This window comes from Grammomys surdaster, unplaced genomic scaffold (assembly GCF_004785775.1).
Source record: "Grammomys surdaster isolate TR1022 unplaced genomic scaffold, NIH_TR_1.0 99, whole genome shotgun sequence".
NCBI classification, from domain to species: Eukaryota; Metazoa; Chordata; class Mammalia; order Rodentia; family Muridae; genus Grammomys; species Grammomys surdaster.
The window spans coordinates 14608906-14632673 of record NW_021604578.1 but is presented as its reverse complement, the minus strand read 5'-3'; the positions used below and the strand labels follow the sequence as shown (position 1 = coordinate 14632673).

The 23768-nt window shown below is 37.0% G+C and overlaps 3 protein-coding genes and 1 pseudogene across 6 annotated transcripts in view; 1 reads left to right on the top strand and 3 right to left on the bottom strand.

Annotated features, from left to right (window-relative positions):
* Trappc13 (trafficking protein particle complex 13) overlaps positions 1 to 9014 on the bottom strand; it is a 30329-nt gene extending 21315 nt beyond the window's left edge. For 3 of the 4 annotated variants that reach the window (XM_028783124.1, XM_028783125.1, XM_028783126.1), the window contains exons 1-2: positions 8696 to 8810; positions 1072 to 1140 (exon numbers count right to left, since the gene is read on the bottom strand). In XM_028783124.1, coding sequence (XP_028638957.1) covers positions 1072 to 1140; positions 8696 to 8741 — 115 coding nt within the window. In that variant the 5' untranslated portion in view covers positions 8742 to 8810. Of the gene's footprint in view, positions 1 to 1071; positions 1141 to 8695 lie in introns of all 4 variants that reach the window. The other variant, XM_028783121.1, reaches the window with a different exon arrangement.
* Positions 4525 to 9041, bottom strand: LOC114634547 (shieldin complex subunit 3). The gene is made up of 2 exons (XM_028783134.1): positions 8696 to 9041; positions 4525 to 5479 (listed from the first exon to the last, which is right to left on the bottom strand). Exon 2 carries the CDS (start codon positions 5374 to 5376, stop codon positions 4609 to 4611), a length of 768 nt encoding a protein of 255 aa, XP_028638967.1. The 5' UTR covers positions 5377 to 5479; positions 8696 to 9041; the 3' UTR covers positions 4525 to 4608.
* A 333-nt stretch (positions 9042 to 9374) lies between these two features.
* The window catches only part of Trim23 (tripartite motif containing 23), a 32675-nt gene continuing 18281 nt past the window's right edge, over positions 9375 to 23768 (top strand). The window contains exons 1-3 of the mRNA XM_028784129.1: positions 9375 to 9544; positions 12986 to 13148; positions 17559 to 17680. Coding sequence (XP_028639962.1) covers positions 9464 to 9544; positions 12986 to 13148; positions 17559 to 17680 — 366 coding nt within the window. The 5' untranslated portion in view covers positions 9375 to 9463. The remainder of the gene's footprint in view (positions 9545 to 12985; positions 13149 to 17558; positions 17681 to 23768) is intronic.
* Positions 14392 to 14597, bottom strand: LOC114635628 (annotated as a pseudogene).

The window sequence follows — 23768 nt, the reverse complement described above, 5'->3', positions numbered from 1 at the left end:
GGTTTTGGCTTCTGTTAAACTGCTTGCTTACTTTAGTTCCCCTTGCAACTGTCAAATATGATGCAGTTTTTTGCCTTTAAACGCTCCCTATACTATAAGTTTGAGGATGCTCCATGAGAAGTGTTTCTCTCCAGGCAGTCACCAGCTGGTTTATTACATATTCTCAGTTCAGATTTGGTTGGGCTGAGTGGTCTTCTTGTCTCTAAACCAAAACAATAAAGCCCTGGATTGGCCCCTAGCACCATGGGCAGTGGGGTGAGAAGGCTGTCAGATTTCTTTTTAATCTGAACAAAAATAGTATTAAAATTTTAATTTCTAAGTTTTCCAAAACAGATACAACTGGGTGTAGTGATGCAAGCCTGACATCCTAGGACTTAGAAGTGGGAGGCAGGAGGTTTTGCAATTTAGGGTCAGTTTCAGCTACATGAGTTCCAGGCCAGTCTGGGATATATGAGTCTCTGTGTCAAAAAACAAAAACTGAGATATAATATTTACACTCATTCTTGAGTTATAATATTAAAACTCAATATACAATACAATGTAAAATGTCATCTCTTATCTGTAGTAACACAAAATTCATATCAGAATACTCTGGTTACATGGTGAATGCCTGTAATCACAGCACTGCCAGGTTAAGACAGGTGAACCAAGAATTCAAGACATCTTAGGATATGTGTAGTGAGGCCCTGTTCCAAAAAAACCCAAAGCAACAAACAAAACAAAAGAAAACCAAAACTGATTTTATTGAATACTTCATTTTTGAAGGTCATAAGACATAAATACACTGTAGAAACACCAATAATTCTAAATAGAATGCTAAGGCATATTTGAGGACTCAGAGAACGTTGTGATAGAAATATGAATGTATCTTAGACTAAAAGTCTCTTGTTATCAAAAGATAGCATCTTGAATTGTAGATTATAATGGAGCCCAATCTTTCAAATGACCACCTTCACAACATATAAATACCGGCAACACATTACTCAACAAACGGTTAGCATTAAGACTGGCAAAGGTAAACATCTTCCAAAATAGTGTGGATAACTCAAGTTTTAACTTGTCTTTACATACCAGGTAAGTCCTTCTCTTCACACGTTACAGGAATATTGGTGAACAAGGTAGGTTTAGTCAATCGCATCACTGTCAATTAAGAGAGACAAAATGTTCAAATTGTTTAGGGTTAATATTCAAGCCAAGTGCACAGTATTCATTAAGTTCATACTAACATAACTGAGTTTTAATATTAAATATAAGTACTAACACTATACATATTATTTCCATTATACATACAAGGCTGAGAATGATAAGTTCTAACATTATAAATATTATCTACGTTACACATACAAGGCCGAGAATGCCTATTGAAGGTAACTTTGCACATTAAACATTATGTACAGCAAAATATGTCAGTGGCAGAACCTAAACTAGAACCAGGGTGACTTCATACTGTTTAAACATATCCCCCAAACAGCTGATTGTAAACTTGGGGTCACAAGGGTGAAATGTCTTATTAAAAATATCCCAGGGAATCCAAGCAGGACTCCATTCCGGTGTTAACCAGCTCAAGACACGGTGTCTCCAACCTTCAGTCTTACCTTTCTTTGTTTAAAGATTTTTTTTTTTTTCTGGTATGAGTGTTTTGCTTGGATGTGTGTATGTGTATCGTCTGAGTTCCTGGTCAGAGGCGGTCATGAGGTCCTCTGAGCCCCCATAGCAGAATCTGGTTCCTATGCAAGAGCACATGTAAGTGTTCTTAACCTCTGGACAACCTCTCCAGCCTCCACTCTTACTTTTAAGTAGAGAAAAAAACAAGTTAAAATTATTAAATATAACATGAAGATAAATAGCTACCCTGAGAGAGGTACACAAAAGGTAGCCTTCTTAATTTTAAATAGCTAAAATTTAAAGCCCATTTTTCGTTTTCTTTTGTTTTTTAGAGATTTAACTCCAGAGATTGTTTTATGAAGCCTAGCTGGGCTCATATCCTCTGTCTCCCAGTCTTGGCTGAGTATGCGATTACAGGCATGTACCACAGCTGTATGTACTGCCTAAGCGCACATCTGTGATGTACCACAGCTGTATGTACTGCCTAAGCGCACATCTGTGAAACATGCACGGGGCAAGCAGAATGTTTGAAGTTTTGGGACGAGGCCTCACATCATAGCCCAAGATGACCTGGAATGTGCCATGAAGTTCGGACTAGCCTTGAACTTTGGCTCTCCTGCCTCAGTCTTTCAAGTCCTATTATAACCACAAGTCCCTACCCCCAGTTCATTCCTTTAGTGCCTGAGATATGTCTCACTAGCAGCTCAGGCTGTATTGGAACTCAGAGATCCACCTAACTCTGCCTCCCCAGTGGTGGGATTGAAGCTATGCACCATGCCTGGCTCTCTTTGAGCTTTTAAATAAACTAAGGTTTCAATGTACTTTTCTAGACAATGAAATAAAATGTGCCAGTATTCAAAGGCATATTTAAAACCATCTCATATCCTATAATGAATTAATGGATCTTAAAAACTGAAGACTTCATGTACAAAAGAGCAAACTACCTTCAAAAGCAAGATTTAAGAAACTCTGGCAGTGGGCTGGGAGACGGTTCCCTTGTGCACTAGCATGAGGACCTGCGTTAGATCTCAGAAGCAATGTAAGAAAAGATGGGTGTGGTAGTGACATCTGGATCCTTGGGGCTGGCTGGCCTGCTTACCCAGCCTACATGACAAGCTCCAGGTCAGAGAGACTCTGTCTCCATAAAAGCAAAGCAAACAAACCAAAAACAAACCAAAGTAGCTGATGGCCAAGATGCCTAGGCTGGCCTCTGGCTTTTATATGTGTATACACACAAGAAACATTTACAGAGAAACTAAAAGTAAGTACTAGTTATTGGGCAGTAATCTTATATCTATGCTTTAATGCTACAGTAAGTTACTGGTTCAAAAATTCAAAAACCAAAAAACCACAAAATCCATACCTGTTATTTGTTAAGTTGGGCAACTGAAGTTAGATTTGTCTAAGACCAGGTCAAAGTTTAAAGGAACAAACCAAAGCTTGGTACTTGGATTACTTCATCTTAGCTTTCTCTCTCTCTATCGTCTGCCTCTTTCCTAGAGAGTAAGTGCTGGCTGCATTTTTCCAAAGGCTTTCACTGATTTATCTTTCCACACTTATCTTTGTTTCCCTAGCATGTTCTATGTGAGGCTAAACAGTGGGATCTTGAAAGGAAAGGGAGGTTAATGACAGCAGCTAATGGCAAGAGTCACCCAGCCCCAGGCTCTACATGAAGTACTAAGTTCAAAGATCTGACATCTTTTTTTTTTTTAATTATTTATTATATGTATGTGAGTACACTATAGCTGTCTCCAAACACACCAGAAAAGCGCATTGGATCCCATTACAGATGGTCATGAGCCATCATGTGGTTGCTGGGAATTGACCTCAGGACCTCTGGAAGAGCAGTCAGTGCTCTTAGCCGCTGAGCCATCTCTCCAGCCTGATATGACAGATTTTTAAAAGGCTTCTAGAGAGCTAGTTTAGTAGATAAAAGCACACAATGACCTGAATTCAAGTCCCAGGACCTACATGGTAGGAAGAAAGAACCAACCAACTCCTGCAGGCTGTTGTCTGAACTCCATATATGCACAATGGCATGTGTACTCACATGCAAACACACAATACATATATGTAATTAAAAATAAAAGATTCTTAGGAAATAACAGTGAGTTCTAAGTTGTCAGGTGTTGATAACACCTTAAGTATTGTCTAGGTAAATGGGAAGTGAACTTTTTCTCCTTTAGAATGACTATGCTATTTGAAGCAAAAAAATCTTTAACTTCACCCTTCTGTTTTATTTGAGACAGTGTTTCTCTGTGTAGCCCTGGAACACACTCTGTAAACAAGGCTGGCCTATGACTCACAAAGATCTACTTGCCTCTGCTTCTCACGTGCTGGGATTAAAGGAGAACACAATCACTGCCCGGAAAATTCAGAACTTTTCATATGTTCCACATATGAAAACAAAAAAGCTCCTTTTAATTCTTAGATTTAAAAACTGTTTATAATCTCATTGTAACTTATACTTTTAGATGTTATATTCCTTTTAAAATAATAAAACTATCACAAAAAGTGATATGAGTTCCAAACTTTTAACTCTTGATTGGCAACCTTAAAATAAACCATGAAAAATACAAAATCAGACATACCATGATAAGACTTCTAATTTTACACACAGCGCATGTTATATGTAGGTAAATAAGGATTTTTAAGGATTCATTAAAATAAAATCATTCATTTGAACTCAAATCATTGGGATAAAGGTTAGAACGCTTACTTTCAATTTTAGAACAAACAATAATTCATCAAAGTTCATTTAAAAGAATGCTAATGAACATAATCTGGAATGTTCCTGATTTGATTGACAAGCCTTCGAATTATGTGATATTTATATACTGGACACAAACTGTACATATATTACACAATTATTTCTTCACACTATAAAGAAGCATCAAAATTTAAAAGTCATTAAAAATATAATGATCAATAAAATTTATTCATTTCACAATTTCAGTCTATATTCATTTCATTCAGAATATTTTTCCTGATAATCAAAATGTATTACATACTAAAAATAACACCGTATTTATGTACAAATAAATTAATTTTCCCAATAAGAGATAATCTTTCTTTAAGAAGATTTCCTACATATTCACAGTACTTAATATCACAGAACACCCATATTTGGCCTAACTGTCTCTGGATGGTAGCATTACAAGAAGGAAGTTCATTGTGTCTGATAAGGTGATTGAGTTTTGTCCAAATGTCTTCCAGAGTTTGGTTGTTGCAAACACTGTTTTCTAAAGTCCATCTTGCTCTATGAAGGGAGTGCAAATGTAGTGTCTTTAAACTAGCTTGCAATTTTCTAGACAAAGGAAAAATCTTTTTTGGACAATGTTTGCTGGCAAGTGAAACACTCCAGGATCTCTTCTTGTGCTGTTTTTCTTTTCCTGAATTTTTATCCAAATTTGCCAAATTAGTCTGCTCCTTCAGTGTGTGTGACTGGATTAAGTGCTGCATTTTTGAGCTAGGTTGAAACTCCAAAAGATCTACTGTGCAATCATAGCTCTGTGATTTAACACTAGGTTCTGAAATGGTTAAGTACTGCTTCACATTCTCAGCGGCCTCTTCAGAAATTACTGGTGGTAATTTTTTAGGCTTGAGTGGAAGTTTGGACTCATCGTGAGGAAACCAAGGAATAAATCTTGATCGTGGGTGAGTAGGAAAGTCTTGAATGACATTTTCTGCGATGTTTGCCAGCTGTTTGGGATCGTTTTCATATGGTCGATAATGTAATATTACTTCAGTAGTCATTCTGCAGTAATCCATTAACTCTTAATGAAGAGAAAATTTCTTAGCTGAACTCTTCAGAGCTAGAATGTAATTTATTATTACAAAATTGTCTTTCTTGTCAAATCAGAAGAAACAGGACCTAAAGTAGAAGTATTGCAAAAAATAAGATTTGGTAGGGACAGCCTACATATAGATAGGCAGGGAGAAAGAGAAACCAAAATCCATTCCCCAGATGGTACTTTAACTAAGTGCTATGGCAGATGTAATCACACACTTGAGAACTTTTTCTCACAACAAGAAGGTATCTGACTGAGATTGGAATGAAGACTACACCTACCTGAAAATGCTGATAGTCAACATGTTTGACTAAATGGATATATAGGATTTTGAAATATTATCATTAAAATGTTTGGTATTCACAGTCTTAAAACCATAAGAGAAACAAAAATTTGGTAATTCTTACCACATAATGTAATATTTCAAATTTGGGGGGAGGGGGGAATGAAGAGATGGCTCAGTGGTTAAGAACACTTCCAGAGGACTCTGGTTCATTTTTCTGAACCCACAAGATGGTTCAAGACCATTTATTACACTAGCTGACAGTCTCTTCGGGCCTTCAAGGACACACACACACACACACACACACACGCACACGGTACACATACAGAAATACATTGTACAGACAAACATGTAGGCAAAACATCCATATAAATAGAAGTTGTCTTCTAAAAAAGTTTTTAAAAAAACTGTGATTTTAAAATTAAGAAAAATGAAATTCTTCGGTTTCTTATTTTGTTTTAGTTTGCTTGAGCCAGGGTTTCACCATGAAACTCTGGCTGTTCTGACTCACTGTGGAGACTAGGATTCACCTGCTTCTGCTTCCCCTCTGCTGGGATTAAAAACGAGCACCACCTTGTTCTGCTCAAAATTACTAGCTTAAAAAATATATATATTTGGGATAAAATTAATATATGTATACTTTAAATTTTTATGAATTCTATCTATAAATATTGATAAATATTTCACTGGTAAAATATTTCTTTACTATATATCTTTCTCAATAGTAAACCTCTAAAAATATGAAAATGGATTAACTTTACATGTTAATCTCAAACAGAAAATGGGGCTATGACAAAGTCTTCTCTATATAAAGGTGGTTTTAATTAGCCTTAAGATGCTAGTTCACTGGACACCGATGTAAATGAAGAATACAACACAGAAGTTCTCGTGATGTCCCAAATTAAAGCAGTGACCAGAAGTTCCAGCACATGAGGACTCAAGAATGGGGCCAGCCAGGATCTGATCTACAAGTTGTGGTTTCTAACCAGGCCAAAGCTAAGTATAACAGAGGCTCTTCTATATCCTAACACTCTCTGTCTCTCTGTCTCTGTTTCTCTCTCTCTCTCTTAATCTTTTACTCCTCAAATATGAGAGAACTAAGCCACGTTCTTACACTGCTACAATAATGATAACTCAGTTCTGTCATGATGTTACAAGAGAACCATAGTCTGATTCTGAAGAATTAAGAGGTAACTGTTCAATAAATCTTTTTATACCCTTAAAATAACCACAATTTTCCTAAGATTCATTAAGTTTCAGTATAGATTTAATATGTGATGACATACTCTTTAAATAATTGATAATGATCACTTGACCTCTTTTGACTTATGATCAAGGATAAGGAATTAATGAGTTTATTTTTTCTCTTTACAGCTTTTCAGTGTAAGGTAGGATACAGAGAATTCTTTTATTGTTGTCCGAACCTATTCAGTGATATATTCAAGAGACAAGTGAAATTTTGAGAATTCTTCTTAGGTAAAACGTATTTTCATTTCAAGAAAAACAAATGAAAGTGAGGATGTAGCTCAGTCAGTAGAGCGCTTGTCTAGCATGCACAAAGCCCTGGGTTCAAATCCCAGCATCTCATAAATTGGGTATAGTGGTGTACATCTGTGATCTGAGCATCTGGAAGGTGGAGGGAAGGGGACCAGGAACACTAGGTCATTTTCAGCTACACTGAGAGTTTGAGATCAATTCAATAGGCTTCTTGTGTTTCTAAAAATGAAGAATAATAACAAATAAAACTTTCTACCACTGGAATTTTTGGTAGCTTCTAAGTTGTGTGAAATCACACTTAGCAACTCATGTAATTGTTTTAAGTATGTTTAAGTATGATTTCATATAGAAATCACAATGATGTACGAAAAGGCTGTTTCATTTGCTAGGAGGAAAGAATATCTTAGGTGAGGCAGGCCTTGTTGAGTTATTGTCTTGATCTCTTACTAGATATGTTATCTTGGAAAAGTTGCTAGACCTTAAGAGTACTATCTAGCCCACACACTAGATGTAATATCGAGATAATGAATATACAGTAAGTTCCTTTCAAATACATATAATCTATTTTAGTCTAGATCACGTGGAAGCCTACAGGTCTGGTTGTATTGCTCAATGTTGCAAACTTTCTTAGTTCCACATTCAGAGACGGTTGTATTTAACTGCAGGCATCAAAAGATGATTGTATGTTATCAGTGGAACTGGTGAGCTCCTGGCATGTAAGATGTGTATGTAGCTCATAGAGAATGGGAAAGGAATATCGAGTATATCAAAAGGGATGCCTTGAAGAAGGTAAGTGCAGCTGAATACAGTTCATACGTCTTGTAAACATTTCTCCCTATCAGTGCAAGGAACTGTTAATAACTGCACATCCCAAAAGGAAGAAAGTGCATTGTGGCAGTAGCAAACACAAAATAAGGCTGAAAATATTTTTAAGTAAAAGGCCATTGATAAGCAAATACCTGGAAAATCTGACTTCCTAGCTTTTTTTTTTCCATGGTCAAATTAAATCATTAAAACTTACTCAAAACTGCCTGCGTATAGAAAATTAAAGTTGATAAGATATTCTGGAAAAGTTTCCCACAAACATGATACTACAGTGTGAATTAATTTGCAGTATATTTCAACAAATCTAAGAAGTATTATATGTAGTTCCATTTATTTCAAATCCTTGGCATTACTGTGCTACACTATCTACAGATAAACTAAAACCTGGTAACTTCATCTCTGCGACATGGACAGATAAAGGAGTAATTTTTTTGAAAAAAACATTAAATGCCAGCTGAAATTTATGCTGGTTCACAGAGATCTGCGGCAGGGTCGAGGCGTGAGCTTCTGTGGACAAAATGTGGTGGCTGCGGTAGCAGAGACCTCAGAGCTTATGTTCGCATTTCATTCCAGGAGGAGCAAAGAAGTGCCAGGAGAGCCGGGTTTAGGGACAAGGCCTACGTCGGGGATCCTTCAAATAGTGAGGGTACAGGCAAATAACAGAGAAAAGAGACTCAGGTTAGCAACAGTTTACCTTTTAGCGCCAGCAGGTGCTCCTGTTTGGGGGGATTTACTTCCATCTTGACGGGCACTTCTGACCTCAGTTTACCCAGGCTGAAGTTTCACCGGGTCTGGAAGGAAAGTGCAAAGTACAAGTCCCGGAAGATCCGGCTTCAAACGCACGCCCAACTTCTTTCTGCTCTTGAGAACTTAAATCCTCTTTTCATTAAATCCTTTACGGCCCCAGTGGAATCTTTTTACTAAGGCCATTCCTTCGCTCAGAATTACACATTCTCCTTAACCACTCGGGAAGACTACAATGATCCACTTCGTGCTGACAATACGCAGCTTCCCAAAAGCTTACATTGCCGGGTAGGGGTGGGGGAGGGAGATACTGTAATGGCATGCTGGGATTTGTAGTTCCTTTTATACAAATTTCGCGACGTATGCGGGGGCAGGGGGCATGTAACTCTCTCCTTTATTCTGATTCGCTTCAGTTCTAGAGAAAAATATTGTTACAGGAATGTCATTTTCACCATAAAATTTTATTTATGTTCCATACTTTAAAAAAAAAAAATTCCTTCTCGCCATTACTCGCCGACTCCTTCACGAAAAACAGTGCGCACGCGCAAGACGTACAACCAATGACTGACGGAAGAGAAACGGTCAGAAGAGGCGGAACTGCTCCCCATCTATCCTGCGCATGCGTGAGAGCGGCATGCGCCGAGGCTTCTGGGTAGGTCGCTCAACCCCTCCTCTCAGTTAAAGGCTCTACTGCAGCTGTGGCGCTGCTCCTTCCAGGATGGCTGCCCTAGCTGTAAACAAGCCCGGAGCCGGAGTAGACAGTGGGCGGCAGGGCAGCCGGGGGACAGCTGTGGTGAAGGTGAGGGAACTTGCGTGCTCTGTTCTCCACCTGCGGCCTCCCTTCGGTTCGTCCTGGAGTCCTGGCCGCAACTGTGCGGCCCAGGCTTGGCCTGGCGCGATGCGTGGCCTCTGGTGGGCGTTACAAGCCTTTCCTGCCCCTCCGCGATCCTTGCCCAGCGGAGCTGAAGTTGCCTGGTCTTCTAACTCAACGTGTCAACGTCGTCCGTGGGGCTGTTTGTGAAAAGCATCGCGTGGGCCTGTGAAAGTTGACCTGGATTTGGTCTTTCCCCTAGGCTTCTGTTTCTAGTGATGCCTCAACAGGCATTACTTGACTTAGTTGTATTAAACACTCATTACAATAGACAGGTAGTATGGTAGATGTTTCAGCTCGCTAATATCTACTTAAAAGGTAGATGTTAATTCGCATTTTACATGGGAGGAACCCTAGGTTTAAGTTAACACAGTATGTGCTAAGGGCCCAGAGTTTACTGGTTGTCAACGTCTGCCTTTCAACACTGCACAGCTGCCCCTTGTCTCTGACTAGTAGAGTATGAAAACTTCTAAATTCTCCAACTGCAGCACAGTTGGGTTTTAACACTAGATGCATAGAGTACTCTCTAGTTAGAAGATCCTACCGTATATTTACTAGGTACATTTACTAACAATTAAGTGCAACTATGTGAGGCTCATTCCCTCCTCCCCCCACTGTAACAGATCTAAAAGGGGAATGTGGTTTAGGTAGTAAATTAGAAGATTATCTGTAGCCAAGAGATTAAACAATTCTTCCTGAGTGTGTTGACGTCAGGACATTTTTTTTTTAATTGCCAGAGGTCATTTTAATGTACACTTGGATTTATAACCGTGAACCAAGCCTGGCTGGATGTTCTTTTAACTCATTAAATGGTCTCTCTCTCTCTCTTCTATCTCTCTCTAGCAAAGGTCTGTTTTTGAGGAATTTATGCCTACAATTTATTATCAGTCATTTTTTATTGCTGTTGAGTCAGTTAACTTTTTATATTAATGAAATGTAGAGGAGCCCTCATTAAGCATGTTTTGTGTTTGAGATTTAATATTTTGATTTGTGCTTTTGCCAAATGGGAATACCTGCAGGATATTTTGTCATTTTTTTCCATAATTGGATTATCATGTCATAATTCTTCTTAACACTTTCTTTTCACTTTATTCATATGATATTCTGCATATATACATAAAAACCTTAATGGTTGTAGTTATGGCATGAGTGCACTATAGTTTATCTTTGAGCTTAGTATTTATATGTATCTTGTTTTTAATTATTTAATGATACAAATAGTGCTTTAAGGAGTTACACATTGACTTTGTCATATGTGGGCTGGGGATGTGAGTCAGTAGTAGACCGTTTACCTGACAGGTGCAGGATCCTGAGATTTCCCAGCAGCAGAAACAGCAATAGCAAGAAGGAAGAAAACATTTGGATTCTGTCATGTATGTATGATGTAGTTTAGAATAAGTTCCTTAAGTACTGCTAAATTGTGTCCATAGATGCTATTATTACTCAGTAAATTTGTTTCAGTCAGTGTTTTCCTGTACTTTTATTAATACAAAGCATTAACAACTTTTTGAAAAAATATCTTGATGTAGTTATTCTTTGTACTTTAATGAGTTAGACTGAACTCTTAATATAAAGTTTTCTTTATACATTTAGCAGATATTTGTCTCCTCTTTTTTTCCTGTGAATTATATCACATTTAAGTTTCTTTTGAATTATTACCAGTATGTGAGGTAACTACGAATTACTAGTTTAATTATAGTAAAAGATGTTTGCACCTCAGTTTCTAAGTCTAAATGTATTAGACAATCAAGTTTAAAATTGCAATGAGTCTAATGAGATTTCCAGTCTAAATTTTCTATTTTTTAATTTTGTGTTGTGTGTGTTTGGTGGCTTGAATTGTTTTTTAACTTTATTTTGTTGGATTTTATTTTTCATAAGCATGTAGGTGCTTTGTATTGGGACTGTACTGTTTTGCACTCTTGTTCTAATAGGGAAAGACAGGCTGGTCAATTAAAGTACTGAAGTATTTGGGTCAGACAGGCAGATAGATACTCAGAGTGCATGGAAACCCAGAGATAATGTAATCATTTCAGTTGGAGTGAGAGATTGGTAGACCAAGAAATATGCTACTTAGGATTTTTTTTGGTTTATGAATATAAAAACTTTTAACAAAGAAATCAGGTAAATGTTTAGATGTTTGATTAGCATAAAGAAGGAATGAAGACTCACTGATCACAGAACCAAGTGGCCCAGTGCTAGCTGCACAGGGAGCATGGGGGCTGAGAGGTAGGGCAGTGAGGCGAAAGAATGGTAGCCAGTGGAGCCATTCATTGTGATTATTTTAAAACAACACAAAGAGATAGTTGTAAAAGCACTGCAAATGCTATACTGTTATAATTACAATTTGTGACTATACATAAAATATTAGCCCATGGACCTGAGGGTCAGAGTGAGCCAGTTCTCAGAGCTTTTCTTTCTCACTGTCTTTCAGTATGTCATATACCTGTGATTACAACTAGATAGATAAATATCTCTAAGTCAGAGCTACTTCATCAGTAGGAATAGGAATTGAAATTTAATTTTCAGTTAATTTTGTTTTTGCCTTTCCATCATTTTGTGAAATCTAGAAGATGCTTGAAATTCCTTGGAAACTTTCTTATAAGTTTTTTATAGTTTAGAAAAGTGATTGTTGTCCCTAAACACATTTTAGATTATTTTGTGGAAATCAGTGGCAGTTTAGCGGGATATAGTGGCGTCTCCTGTAATAGCATTTGGGGGGCAGAGGCAGAAACATCACTATAAGTTTGAGGCCAGCTTCTAAGGTCCATCCAGGGGTACTCAGTGAAATGTCATTTACGAGGAAATAAAACAAGGCGTAGAGAGATATGAAGCTGTTGAGAACACTGACTGCTCTTTTTTAAGGACTGGGGTTTGATTCCTAGTACCTGCTTGGCAGCTAACAACCATTGGTAACTCCAGTTCCAGGAAATCTGACACTGTTTCTTGACCTCTGTGGGCACTGCATTAGCATGATGCACCATAAATGCTGGCAAAACACCCAAGCACAAAATAAAAATAAATCTCTAAACACTTTTTAAAAGGAAACTAAAAGCAAAATGAAATGACTGTTGATTTGGGGTTTCAGTAGAATTATAAATTGTTACATATTCAGTTTTCAGAAGATTAGATTATGTTAATTATGTTAATTTTCAACATAAGCATTTCAAGAAAGTTTCACTTTGGCAGGGTCTGTGAAATTGAAATGAGTGAAAAATGTGATTTAACATTTTATAACTTAGTTTTTTTTTCCATGGAGGAATAAAGTAATGAGGTTGATTCAGTATACTAGGTCAATTGTTTTTAAATCTAAAATATTTGAATATTGTTTCAGTAGTTTTTACAGGGCACCTGTTTCTGTTTCACATGCAGGTTCTGGAGTGTGGGGTTTGTGAAGATGTCTTCTCTTTGCAAGGAGATAAAGTTCCTCGCCTCCTCCTTTGTGGCCACACAGTCTGTCATGACTGTCTTACTCGCTTGCCTCTGCATGGAAGAGCAATACGTTGCCCATTTGATCGACAAGTAACAGACCTAGGTAGGAAAATTATATGAGGTTAAAGTGAAAAATTACTCAAACACAAATGTCACAGAAAACAGTTTCTTACACTTGACTTTTTATGTTACATTCCAAAGAGCTTTCAAATTTGAGTTTCTATTAAGGTCAGTGAGATACTAAATGTAAGCTAGCCCACTCTTAGTTATCAGTAGAAATCTGAAATTTCCATATTCTATACTTAATGCAAAAAGCTTTAAGAAGTGTCAGAAATATATGTTACCTTATTCAAAGAAATGAGAATACTTTATCCTCCCTCCCTCCCTCCCTCCCTCCCTCCCTTCCTTCCTTTGAGATAGGGTTTCTCTGTGTAGCTCTGGCTGTCCTGAAACTTGGTTTGTGGACCAGACTGGTCTTGATTCAGATCTGTCTGTTTCTAGCTCCCCAGTCCTGAATTAAAGGTGTGTACCACCATGGCCTGCTAGGTCCTTGCATGCTTTTACAACTATTTTAGAGTCTATGTTGACTTATTTTAAAATTTAAAAGTGTGTGAGTGTGTGTTTGTGTGTGTGTATGTTTACCCAAATCAAGTCGTCAAGTTTGGCAGAAGATCCCTTTATCAAAGGATCTATCTCACTGGCCCAGATTTAGAAAGTACAACATTAACATTTGAACAATTATTTCACAGTTTAATGTAAATTCTTAAATTTATTCTGTAAGATGAAAGAATTTTCTCCAAAATAGTTTTTAAAGCTGATTTTCCCCCTAGGTGTTTATCAGTACTTAAGACCAGGGCTGGTGAAAGGAGTGAACTGACTCCTGCAAGTTAACCTCTGACTGCCATACTTGTTCTGTGGCACCTTTATATGTGTGTGTGTGTGTGTGTGTGTGTGCACATCCACACACAGAAAATAGAATAAACTTAAAAAGACTAATGTAGTCATACTATATGTCGAAATTTGAGTAATTTATCTACCTTTAAAAGGAAGCAAGGGTGTCTCTTTTTTAGGCTTTAAAATACTAAGAAACATGGCGTTGACATGTTTTCTTAAGGTTGTGGCTGTCTTTATTTGCTAGAAAGCTAATGCAAAACACTAATGATATGACACAGATAGTACTTTTTTTGTTATGGAAAAAGTGTTTATTTTGAAATTATTTTAATTTAGAAATAGAAAACCTCATAGGAATGTGGAAAGAAACAAAAACACAAAACATCCAGGCAATGTTTTACTCCATGAGCTTGTCACCCCCTGATTGGTTCACTTGTCCCATGATGAGAAAGGACTCAGCCGCCCACAAGAATGTTATTAATAGGGATGGGGATCAGTTTCACAGAGAAGCCAATGAATCCCATCATAGCAAATCCTATCGCTGTGGCCATGCGACCTTCTGGAATTCTCTTCTGTCAGGTTTGGTGCATCCTTTAACCAGCCGAATTGAGTCCTTTACAAACTGCCGACTTGGCTCGACAAACTGCATGACCTGATCCATGTCTGTGGCATGGCTGACACAGATAATATTAACCTGCTATAAGCCATGACATAATAGCAGTGGAAGAGATGTCTCTGTTTTAAGGCTCATTCACTTGACTTTTTTATTCTGTAGTTGAAATGATATTACTATTCCTTTACATACAAATAGACATGTGGAAATGGTAGTGTTTTGCAAATGTATGCTAGACCCTTTGGGAGAGCCCTCTACCTTCTCTGTAATACAGAAGTATGGGAGTTTATGACAGGGCAGTCAGTCATGTGTCAGGTTGAAATCAAGAGCGCATCATACCAACATTAGAGCAGCTAACTCTGGCATGAGTGAAGATGGGTAAAGATGAGTAAAGACGAGTAAAGACTGTAACTTGTGGGTACATTTAACTGTGATTCATTGGTGGGATGTTAGTGACTTTCAGTTATTAGCTTCCAATTTTTAAAGGCTTGGTATTTGTATTATACAAATAATATATTTGTGTGTGTATATATATACATATATATGTATATGTATATATATGTATATATATATACATATATATATATTACACAGTATATACATATATATGGTTTATATACTGCAAAGTTTTGAGAAAAATATAGAAGTAGGTTATTTGCAATTCCTGCTTCTAAGAAGGAAGCTGCTCTTATTGTTATCAGTTCCTAACCTGAGCCCTTCTCTGATCCAATCAGTTGTTACTTCTAATGAGTAATATTTCTAGCTTTATTCTTTTTGTCCCCATGGTAAATTGTACTTCCCTACCCTCTAACAATTAGGTGACTATGATGTTTCAATTTAACTATTGAAGTGTAAGCAGAAATTAAGTGTCAACTGTCAACTTCCAGATAAAGGTTTTTAAGATTGCCGATGATCTGAGGTAATGGACATGAGTGGATGCTCAGGGTCCCTCAGTGTGCGTCCCGGGGAGCAGGGCTTTCTCATCTGCTCCCACAGTATCAGTCTGTGGGCTGTTGAAAAACATAAAGTTGTAGAGGGTTTTTTTGTTTGTTTGTTTTTTACAGCTACAAAATTGTTAGGTACTCCTGGGAGTTTGTATTCCTTACATAATGACTGAATTTTGGAAAAAATTTCAAGGCCATATTTTTAAATGGTTGTTTTGAATGCTTAAATGTTTATATAAATGGAGTAGGTGGATTTCAGTCTGTAAAATACATGGGACATGTAGAAATAGGGAAGAGACCTTGCAGAGGGGCAGCAAAGCTGAGCTTACTTGAGTGCTCTGTGTAGTGCTAATTGAGAAAAGACGTTATAGAAAAGAGGAGGGAATAACATAGCTTCATTTTAAAAAAACAGAATGTTTTTGGTTTGTTTCTAAGGAAAAAAAAGATGACAAACAGGCGAGGAACCTGGTGACCATGTCACTGATACCTTTGACATTTTCATTTTATTAACAAACACTTTCTAGATGGCAGCAATATCAGGTAGCAGTTGTGCTATGGAAACTTACCAGATGCTAATTGTTGAACGATTAGGCTATTCTTTGTAGGCTCAAAACAGTGGATGTTTGCATGTGTGTGCATGGTTATATGCATGTACTTATGCGTTCAGTTTTGGATAAAGGAACTGTCTGTCTTTACTCAAACCTTTCTAGAGGCTTGTCTAAGAGGGCTCATTCTCTTGCTTTGTTCTGAAGCCTATGATGAGTCATTTTTTAATTAAAATTATTTTTATTTTATGTATATGTCTACTTTGCCTGCATCTGTATTTCCCCTACCATCTTCAAAAATCAGAAGTGGGTGTTAGATTCCTCAGAATTAGAATTACAGGTACTTGTGAAACACCATGTGAATGTTAGAAGTCAAATCTGGATCCTTCATAAAAGTAGCTAATGCTCTTAACCACACAACCATCTATTCAGGCCCCACTATGAGGAATTTATGTAGTCACTGATAGCCATGGGTTAAAAAAAGGGTGGGGAATCATTAGTTCTTTTAGATACAGTTTACTTAAAGGTGAAATTTTTATGTCCATAATATGTTTATACAGTAATTTATAAATGTGATTGTAGCTTATTTTTGTGGTCATGAAATAATTGGTTTTCAATAGGTTGTTCCTCCTCATCCCCACTGTGTGTGTGTGTGTAACCCAGGGCCTTGCACATGCTAAGTATGTTCTCCACCATTGAGCCAAACTCACATCTACGATCTTTAAAAAGAAATGTGTATGTATACTGTGGATCCAGCCTACAGCCTTGCACATGCTAAGTACATACTCTGCTACTGAGCTAAACTTTCAAGTATCTTTTAAAAAGAAATATATTTTTATAAGATATCTTATAATATAATATCTTTAAAAAGAAATAGAATAAAACACAGCAGTATTTTGCACACTGCTATAAATGTATTAGTTGGTCCAGTTTTTCAAAAAAATTTATTAATGTATATGTGGCATTCATTCTTGTATATGTGTTCATATGTATGACTGTTTGTGCATTTTTTTCTGCCTGAATGTAGGTGGCATTGCTACTGCTTGCTCCAGAGATCCCCTGTCTTTACTTTTTAATGCTAGAATTACAAATGAGTCACCATACCCACTTGCATTTATGTGGATTTGGGGGACCTGAACTCTGACTAAGCCATCTCCCTAGCCCCTAGTTTGTGAACCTTTATTTTTCTGGAGTGTGTGTGTGTGTGTATTGTGCACACATTCCTGGATTGTGATATAAAATATATTTTTTACTGTAGGTGGCTGTAAAGTAATATTTGAAAAAAGTTTAAATGCTTGTTTTCATTTATATAGTAAAAGCGAAATAAAAAGTTTGTAAAGTATTTGTCTACTTGTAGTGCTAAGAAGTTTTTTGGTAACATTAGCAAGCCCCTTTCCTGGCAACTTTTAGACATTATTAATGACTCAACTATGTGTGTTATAAATTAATCTTAGGCTATGAGGTAAATTGGCTAAATTTTCATTTTGTTACATTTACTTTTGTTTTCATATCTGTTCTAGGAGACTCAGGTGTCTGGGGTTTGAAAAAAAACTTTGCTTTACTGGAGCTTTTAGAACGTTTGCAAAATGGACATATTGGCCAGTATGGAGCTGCAGAAGAAGCCATTGGGATATCTGGAGAGGTACTGATGGGAGTTGTTGAAATATTTATTACAAGATTTTTTAATCTTAAAATATTTTTCAATATTTGTACAATATTACCTTATTTTCTGTATCTGTGAGGTTTTAGAAACACAAGTTTTTATTACATTTCAATTCTAAAGTGGCCACTGTTCTCAAAAAAAAAAAAAAAACCAAACCCAGAAATGAAATTTGTTGAAGTTCTTTGCCTAATCTGCAAACTCTTCCTTTATATAATTTAGTTATGTGTAAGGAAAAACCTTTAAGGTAGAACATTATAAGAGAGTAAGAGAAATGTTTAATCCATATTAGTACAGAAAATTTAAAACTGAACCTCAACAGCAAAGTACAAGCAAACATAGACAAACTTTATGAGAGACCGTTCAGTTTAGAGGAGAACTAGTTTAAATGTAATAGTGAAGTCTGAGCAAGTTGCTACTATGAAATATTTTCAAAACAATAAGAATAAAGTTTAATAGTATGTTTGATGTATGTTATCCTGACAAGCAGATGTCTGGTAAGTATTGCCCAAATAGTCCATTAATAAGTAATAACACATTGTTAGCATCTTAGGAATTGTCTGCCCAGCTTGTTTAACAAATGGAAGATTTCTGTATAGAAAAATAGTTTCAGTAAATAACTGGTAATAGTGTTAGGTTTGGACTTTAAAAACTGCATATTTGATTATAGAAGAGAAAACTCCAACAGATTGATTGCAACTTCCCTTTGGTGGTTTCTTTCTATTTAAAATGAATTGCAAAGATGATTTTTGAATTGAAGCATTACTCATCTGTAAAATCTTTGCAGGTCTTTCATATGTTCTATCTTTCACCTTTATTTTGAAAACATTAGAATATTATGTACTGTTGAGCTCATATATTGTTTGTAAAGTCAAGAAAACAGAAGATATAAGAATTTAATGGTACAAATACACATTATTATTGCAAAATAAATTGTTTCAATCTTTGGATCATTTTAAAATTTAATTTGACAGTAAATGATATTATTTTTGTACTATCTAATTATTATTTCAGGAAAAATACACAAAATGTTTCCTTTGCCAATTATAGATTTCTAATATACAGAAGATTTTAAAGCATTCCTTATTATCCAAAAAGTTATTTTACATACTTCCAATGCCTTTTATAAAGACTTTGGTATGGTTCAGTGCAGAGTACTTGGTTACTATGGAAGAAGCCCTGGGTTTAGCACCAGGACCACAAACAAACAAAATGCTTTTTGATACTTAAAGAAAATTAAAACAATATTTAGCAGGTGACATAAAGGCCTTATTACTTCTTTTCTAAATCTGTGGTTTTTAGTCGTGATTGTAATCCATTCACCTGTGGAACTATTAGAATGTACTTGTATACATTTGGGAAAAATATATAATTCATATCTCAAAATCTATTGAGATCAGAACTTCACATCTTAAGTCAGAGTATCTTGTATTTTCAAATTTTTCATAGCTACATACCTTAGTATCAGGTTGTTTACACAGCTTAGTGTTGATTTTCTTTTTATGCATACTCATGGCAAATAACTAAAGCAGAGAGAATTTAAGTCTGAAAGAATGTTTCTGTGCTTCTACTTCTGAAAAATTTGATGGAAGAGATCTTTGCACTATCTGTGAGTCTATGAGATGTTTTTGTATGTGGTTTAATGGCAGCCTGTTTGTCTGGCATTTGTAAGGTTCTCATTCAACTCAGCATTGGGGGTAAAAAGGCTATTCATGAGAATAAATTTGTTTTTGCCTCCAAATCATATCCCGTGTTAATAATTAGTCTCAGAAATAGCTTCTTACTTTGCTGAAATAATAAATAGTTTTTAGATGGATAGGTAGCACATGGCCTTTATACTTACCAGTATATTTTCATTATTATATAAAATTTGTGTGAGGCCATAGATGTATACCGAATGTTCTGGGTCCAACAGACCAAACCAATACAGGGTTTAAGCATAGTTTAATTAATTGAAGAAGTTGAACTTTGGTTGGTTAAATGACTCCAGTGACCAAGTAGCTAAGCTGTATCCAGCTGATTCATTGATTAAGCTATAGCTGATTGTTTTCTGTGCCTTCCTTTTGTTTTGTAATGTGTCGTTGCATCATGGATTACAGTTTCCAGAACTCCATTTGGCTCTAGAAGCTACATATTTTGAAGACCATTTTGCTTTGCTTACTTGGGTTTTCTTTGTTCAATCCCTTCTTTGTTTTTATTTGGAATGATTGACTTAACAGACTTCCTTTTTTAATATCATATATGAGCCTGGTAACTTAATTAGGAAAGATTGTGGGATTTTTTTTTTTTTAATTTTTTTATTGGATGTTTTATTTACATTTCATATGTTGTCCCCTTACCCCATCCCCCACCCACCCAGGAACCCCCAATCCCCTCACACCTCCTCCTTCTTCTTTGTGGATGTAACCTCTATCTACCCCCCCACTCCCACCTCCCCACCCTCAAAACTCCCACCCCCTGGGGCGTCCAGCCTTCATGAGGTCAAGGATCTCATCTTCCACCTGTGCCCAGCAGGGCCCTCCACTCTTATATATTCAGCTAAGGCCCTGGATCCCTCCATAAGTGCTCCCAAGCTGGTGGTTTAGACCCTGGGAGCTGTGGTTGGTTGGTATTGTTGCTCTCCTCATGGGGCCACAAATCCTTTCAGCTCCTTCAGTCTTCACTCTAACTCCTCCATTGAGAACCCCATGATCACTTCAATGGCTAGTTGTGAGCATCTGCCTCTGAATATGTCAGACTCTTGAAGACCTCTGAGGAGACATCCATATCAGGCTCTTATCAGCATGCACTTCCTGACTTCCACATCAGCATCTACCTTTGGTGACTGCACATGGGATGGATACTCAGGTGGAAAGGTCTTCAGACGGCCCCTCCTTCAGTTTTTGTCCCTCGCTTTGTCTCCATATTTGCTCCCTTGAGTATTTTGTTGCTCCTTCTAAGAAGAACCGAATCACCCCCACTTGGTCTTCATTCTTTATGGACTTCATGTGGCCTGTGAGTTGCATCTTGGGCATTTTAAGGTTCTGGGCTAATATCCAATAATCAGTGAGTGAATACCATGTGTGTTCTTTTGTGATTGGCTTACCTCACTCAGTATGATAATTTCTAGTTCCATCCATTTACCTAGGAACCTCTCAAATTCATTGTTTTTAATAGCTGAGTAATACTCCATTGTGTAAATATACCACATTTTTTTAATCCATTCCTCAGTTGAAGGACATCTGGGTTCTTTCCAGCTCCTGGCTATTATAAATAAGGCTGCTATGAACATAGTTGAGCATATGTCCTTATTATATGTTCGAGCACCTTCTGGGTATATGCCTAGGAGTGGTATAGCTGGATCCTCGGGTAATGCTATGTCCAATTTTCTGAGGAACCGCCACACTGATTTCCAAAGTGGTTGCACCATCTTGCAGTCCCACCAACAATGGAGGAGTGTTCCTCTTTCTCCACACCCTCGCCAGCATCTACTATCACCTGAGTTTTTAATCTTAGCCATTCTGACTGGTGTGAGATGGAATCTCAGGGTTGTTTTGATTTGCATTTCCCTGACGACTAAGGATGCCGAGCATTTCTTTAGGTGCTTCTCGGCCATTCGAGTTTCTTCTGTTGAAAATTCTTTGTTAAGCTCTATACCCCATTTTTTAATAGGGTAATTTGGTTGCCTGGAGTCTAATTTCTTGAGTTCTTTGTATATATTGGATATTAGCCCTCTATCAGATGAAGGATTGGTAAAGATCTTTTCCCAATTTGTTGGTTGTCGTTTTGTCCTATTGACAGTGTCCTTTGCCTTACAGAAACTTTGCAATTTTATGAAGTCCCATTTGTCAATTCTCGATCTTAGAGCATGTGCCATTGGAGTTCTGTTCAGGAACTTTTCCCCTGTGCCCAAGTATTCGAGGCTTTTCCCCACCTTCTCTTCTATTAGTTTCAGTGTATCTGGTTTTATGTGGAGGTCCTTTATCCACTTAGATTTGAGCTTTGTACAAGGGGATAAGAATGGATCAATTTTCATTCTTCTACATGTTGTCCTCCAGTTGAACCAGCACCATTTGTTGAAAATGCTGTCCTTTTTCCACTGGACAGTTTTAGCTCCTTTGTCAAAGATCAAGTGACCATAGGAGTGTGGGTTCATTTCTGGGTCTTCAATTCTATTCCATTGATCTTCCTGCCTGTCTCTGTACCAATACCAGGTAGTTTTTATCACTATTGCTCTGTAGTACAGCTTGAGGTCAGGGATGGTGATTCCTCCCGAAGTTCTTTTATTGTTGAGAATAGTTTTCGCTATCCTAGGTTTTTTGTTATTCCATATGAATTTGAGAATTTCCTTTTCTAACTCTGTGAAGAATTGAGTTGGGATTTTAATGGGGATTGCATTGAATCTGTAGATTGCTTTTGGCAAGATGGCCATTTTTATTATATTAATCCTGCCAATCCATGAGCATGGGAGATCTTTCCATCTTCTGAGATCTTCTTCAATTTCTTTCTTCAGAGACTTGAAGTTCTTGTCATACAGGTCTTTCACTTGCTTGGTTAGATTCACACCAAGGTATTTTATATTATTTGCAACTATTGTGAAGGGTGTCATTTCCCTAATTTCTTTTTCAGTCTGTTTATCTTTCATGTAGAGGAAGGCTACTGATTTGTTTGAGTTGATTTTATAACCAGCCACTTTGCTGAAGTTGTTTATCAGGTTTAGGAGTTCTCTGGTGGAAGTTTGGGGGTCACTTAAGTATACTATCATATCATCTGCAAATAGCGATATTTTGACTTCTTCCTTTCCTATTTGTATCCCTTTGACTTCTTTTTGTTGTCTAATTGCTCTGGCTAAGACTTCCAGTACTATATTGAATAGGTAGGGGGAGAGTGGGCAGCCTTGTCTAGTCCCTGATCTTAGTGGGATTGCTTCAAGTTTCTCTCCATTTAGCTTGATGTTGGCTACTGGTTTGCTGTAAATTGCTTTTACTATGTTTAGGTAGGGGCCTTGAATTCCTGATCTTTCCAAGACTTTTATCATGAAGGGATGTTGAATTTTGTCAAATGCTTTCTCAGCATCTAGTGAGATAATCATGGTTTTTTTCTTTAAGTTTGTTTATATAGTGGATTACATTGATGGATTTCCGAATATTGAACCATCCCTGCATTCCTGGGATAAAACCTACTTGATCATGATGGATGATTGTTTTGATGTGGTCTTGGATTCGGTTTGCTAGAATTTTATTGAGTATTTTTGCATCGATGTTCATAAGGGAGATTGGTCTGAAGTTCTCTTTCTTTGTTGGGTCCTTGTGGGGTTTGGGAATGAGTGTAATTGTAGCTTCATAGAACGAATTGGGTAGTGTTCCTTCTGTCTCTATTTTGTGGAATAGTTTGAAGAGAATTGGTATTAGGTCTTCCTTGAAGGTCTGATAGAATTCAGCACTAAAACCATCTGGTCCTGGGCTTTTTTTAGTGGGGAGACTTTTAATGACTGCTGCTATTTCCTGAGGGGTTATGGGACTATTTAGATGGTTTATCTGCTCCTGGTTTAATTTTGGTACCTGGTATCTGTCTAGGAAATTGTCCATTTCATCCAGGTTTTCCAGTTTTGTTGAGTATAGGCCTTTGTAGTAGGATCTGATGATTTTTTTAATTTCTTCCATTTCTGTTGTTATGTCTCCCTTTTCAGTTCTGATTTTATTAATTTGGATACTCTCTCTGTGCCCTCTGGTTAATCTGGCTAAGGGTTTATCTATCTTGTTGATTTTCTCAAAGAACCAACTCCTGGTTTTATTGATATTTTGTATTGTTCTTTCAGTTTCTATTTGGTTGATTTCAGCCCTGAGTTTGATTATTTCCTGCCTTCTACTCCTCCTGGGTGTATTTGCTTCTTTTTGTTCTAGGGCTTTTAGTTGTGCAGTCAACTTGTTAGTGTGTGCTCTTTCCAGTTTCTTTTTGTAGGCACTTAGAGCTATGAGTTTTCCTCTTAGCACTGCCTTCATGGAGTCCCACAAGTTTTGGTATGATGTGTCCTCATTTTCATTGAAATCTAAAAAGTCTTTAATTTCTTTCTTTATTTCTTCCTTGACCA